General features: G+C 39.7%; 1 protein-coding gene across 1 annotated transcript; it reads right to left on the bottom strand.

Annotated features, from left to right (window-relative positions):
• Positions 1-236: 236 nt before the first annotated feature.
• On the bottom strand, positions 237-3,025 carry LOC111021350 (protein TIFY 6B). The gene is made up of 7 exons (XM_088117831.1): positions 2,752-3,025; positions 2,208-2,377; positions 1,661-1,950; positions 1,482-1,569; positions 1,032-1,365; positions 747-804; positions 237-650 (listed from the first exon to the last, which is right to left on the bottom strand). The coding sequence occupies exons 1-7, from the start codon at positions 2,837-2,839 to the stop codon at positions 530-532; spliced, it is 1,149 nt and encodes a 382-aa protein (XP_087973957.1). The 5' UTR covers positions 2,840-3,025; the 3' UTR covers positions 237-529.
• Between the last annotated feature and the right edge of the window lie 628 nt (positions 3,026-3,653).

Below are 3,653 nucleotides of genomic sequence, written 5' to 3'. Positions count from 1 at the left end.
AGTTTCATATTGACTAGGAACGGAGTGATTAAGACAATTATCTCTATTGAAATGAGACATTTTGGATGAAACCAAAAATAAAACTGTGAGACATGTCCAAAATGAACGATACCATACCATTGTAGAAATACTTGAGATACTAGAGGGATACCACATGTCAATCGGCGATAATATCGAAGTCAATCAATCATCGACTATGTAATCAATTTTTCGACAGGAGAGGAAGAGAGATGAAATAGTTACAAAAGTAACAAATTATACATTAAGAACTACATAATAGTGTTGGAAGCAATGATCCAACAAAGTTTGAACATATTAATTGACAGCTCTAGAACAACTACGTATAAGGAAATATTATTTAGGACGTGGAACCTTTTTTTGAACATCAACAGTCAAAACACTTACAGGGCAGAGTTGTTCTTCAGATGATAATAATACACCATAAGATAAGAATCAGTAGCTTAGCTTAAATCATTATAAAATCTTCATCATTCTCTAAGTTTTGCATCATACATGGAATTGCTGCTCTTTAGCTTGCCACATTTGCGCTATTTCCGGTGACGGGGCTCGAGAAATTTGCACCGTTTGATTCGGTCGCAGCACAGTCTGGATATTTCTTGGCAAGATTGTATGGAGCAGAGTTCATAGCCCTATATGTCCATAAAAATGCAGATCAGTTAAACAATATTGGATAATAGAATCAAGGGTTGGAGTTGGATCCATATTTTCTTCATAAGACGACTTACCGTTCCTTGCGCTTCTCTAAAAACCGAGCTAACGATGCTTTGCGAGCCTGTGGAACTGCTGTAGAGAAGAATGGAAATGAAGTATAAGCTCCAACTCAAGGAACTATTAGAATGCTTATTCCTAAAACATAGAACATTCTGCGTTACAGGCAGTGTAATTTTGAACTGTAAACCTAATCAATAGTCAACATACGCAAACGAATGCCAGAGAACCGTACACAACGGAAATATCACAATTATGAGAAAAAGAGAAAATATGAGGGTCCTCGAAGGAGTATGTTGTACCAGAAGGCATCATAGCAGTAGCAGCTACAGGTTCGACTGCACTGACTATTCTTGGAGGCTCTGCTTTGCTCATAGGAGTGGTGGGAACTCCATTGGGTTTAGCTACTCTCAAATCGTCAGTGCAACTCGACCCACTCCCGGACTGGGCACCCGTGTGAGAAGAAACAGACAAGGGGCTAGAGAGAGCAGGGCAAGGTAACGCGCTTCCGGGTTGGTTCAAAGGAGCAGCATCAGTTGCTGCCATTTTTGCACCCATTCCATGAGCTTGACCTTTCGGATGTGCCATGTTGGATATGGCAGACCCAGCTCCAGCCAAGAACATTATGGCCTGGGCCTGCAAAAGAGTGCCAATTTCAGGTCTTTTTACTCTACAATGTTACTTCAAAAGAGGCAAAGTTATACGACTGAGGTTTTCTCTCTCTCGTTTTCGCCTGAGGGGGTAATAACTACCTTTTCAGGGGTAATGTCATCGTAGACGTTTACGGTACCACCGTAAAAAATGGTCAATTGAGCTGGAGATCCACCTTTCAAACTATTCCTGCAAAAGATGAAAAGAGATTCAAAATGGGTATGTCAAGTGGTTATTATGGTGGAGAAAAGAGGTTAAAAGTACAAATCAGAAGTATTACCATGGTTCGGTGAGCCCAACAATGGAACCAAACGGCGGGAAAAACGAATTAGGGGAACTCGAAACGGGAACTCCCCCAAGTGGTTGTTTGAGGATAGAACCAGCCATCTGACCAGGAAGAGCAAAAGGGTTCTTCAAGGATGCATTGCCAATTGAAACAGGTATACCTTGATTTGGAACTGAAAATAGTTTCGCCTCATGAGGACGATGAATGGAATACAAATCGGGCTGCATAGGGTAAGCTGCCAGGGAAAAATGAGTGCCACCTTGCCTATCGTGATTGAATGTTTTCTAGAATCGAAAAAAGTCGCAGATGCAACCATATCAGCCCCAAACCAAACCAAGCCATACATTATAGTTAATCCAAAGACATTTGTTTATCCTCTTTAAAAGCAATAGCGAGACGCTTTGCCTCACGGTTTTAATGAATCACGTTAACGAAGCCTAGAGACGAGAAATCTAGGATAGTTCGGAGTTTCGAGTCACCTATGTTTAGTTTATACATCTCATAAGCTTTAGATTATGTAGCTCATCAAGACATATCAAACCTGGATTTCGGCTGCTCTTCGCTTTGGATCAAACGAATCGGAAGTAGGCAAAATTGGATCAGAAGCAAGCTTTGAAGTCTTGTCCTCTGAAGAAATCTTGAAAGGCATCAGATGGGGCAGGGCAGAGGCCTTGTTGGAGGACCATGGAACACCAGACCCTTTTGTGGACCCTATAAAAACACCCCATCATGAACAGATCAATCAAAATTGCCAAACTAGAACACTCCAAAAACAAGAAAAGAATTGGAGAATTTTCCCCTAAAAACAAGGAAAAACAGCACAAAAAAAAAAAAAAAAGAAATCTGGATGTTCCTTATAAAAATTCCCAGCAGACATTAATTATTAAACATATCACAAACAACCCAATAGCAAGCATTCATAAAAGGGGGGGGGGGGGGGGAAGTGGATTTGATGCATAACAAACCAGAGAAAAATCCCTCTAAATCCCAGAAAAAACTTCATTTTAACCAGCCATAAACTGAGGATTAAGAACAAAAGAAAACCCAATTAAAACACTACACGAACAAATTCGAAAATTAATTACCAGAGTCTTGGCCACCATCGTTGTCAATTTCCTCCTTCACCATAGCCAACGGCTCCTTCGAGCTCAAACCCAAGAAATCCCTCTCCATTTCAGACCAAAATCCCGACAGAAACGCAAAATTCAGACAAAAACGACCTCAAATCCAACCAAAACAAGACCCAAAAATAAGGAGAAGAAAAAGGAAAAAAAAATTCAACTGCAGCAAAATAAAGCGAACAACAGAGAAAGGAAAAGAGAGAGGAGTGTTGCAGTGGATTTTGGGCGTCGTATTATTACGAATTTAAGCATGTTTATGAATTAATCGGAAGAGTTACCGATAGATCCGGTGGCGGTGACCGGTGGGAGCCGGTAACTTAAAACGTGCGAATTGTGAGACCCGTCACGCATTTACTATGATGGTACAGCCTGAGGCGGTGGTACCACACCTATGGGCTGTCAGACTGCTCAAAGCCTGCCACGTGGCTTTCCGCACGTGCTCAACTCGGTTTCCTTATTCCTCAATCCGATGTTTTCGCCACCTAACGATTTATTGCCCCAACTCGTCGATTTTTCCTTTTTCTTTTTTCTTTTTTAATTTTACCCAATGGGAGAATATTATATTGGAAAGAAATAATAATAATTTAATAAGAAAGGGATTTGTCCATACTACCCTTTCTTTCTTAAGGAGTGTGTGCGCTTATTCTATTTATATTGGACCTTTTGATTTTCCTTTTCCTTTTTTTTATAATAAGATTTAAATGTTGTACTACTTCATGTGAAATTTTGATATCTACTTTTTAGGGAATCTTCGTGGATTTTATTGGATTGGCTTATTATAACCTAACAAGTTTATTATGGATCTATTATTTTTAGTTTTGTTGGGATGTTAAGCGATCTGAAAATTTATCGAATAAATATTTACA

Source organism: Momordica charantia (assembly GCF_013281855.1).
Source record: "Momordica charantia cultivar OHB3-1 chromosome 9 unlocalized genomic scaffold, Mcharantia_2.0 BLBB01000009.1, whole genome shotgun sequence".
Lineage (NCBI taxonomy): Eukaryota > Viridiplantae > Streptophyta > Magnoliopsida > Cucurbitales > Cucurbitaceae > Momordica > Momordica charantia.
The sequence above is the reverse complement of the archived record's forward strand: the minus strand, read 5'-3'. Positions and strand labels throughout refer to the sequence as shown.

What these genes read in the sequence shown, in the direction of transcription:
- LOC111021350 (XM_088117831.1), bottom strand. Translation starts at nt 2,839, where the DNA reads ATGGAGAGGGATTTCTTGGGTTTGAGCTCGAAGGAGCCGTTGGCTATG. An exon ending in GAAGAGCAGCCGAAATCCAG is followed by an intron (nt 1,951 to 2,207) that starts GTTTGATATGTC and finishes TTTCGATTCTAG; the next exon opens with AAAACATTCAATCACGATAG. An exon ending in ATGACATTACCCCTGAAAAG is followed by an intron (nt 1,366 to 1,481) that starts GTAGTTATTACC and finishes ACTCTTTTGCAG; the next exon opens with GCCCAGGCCATAATGTTCTT.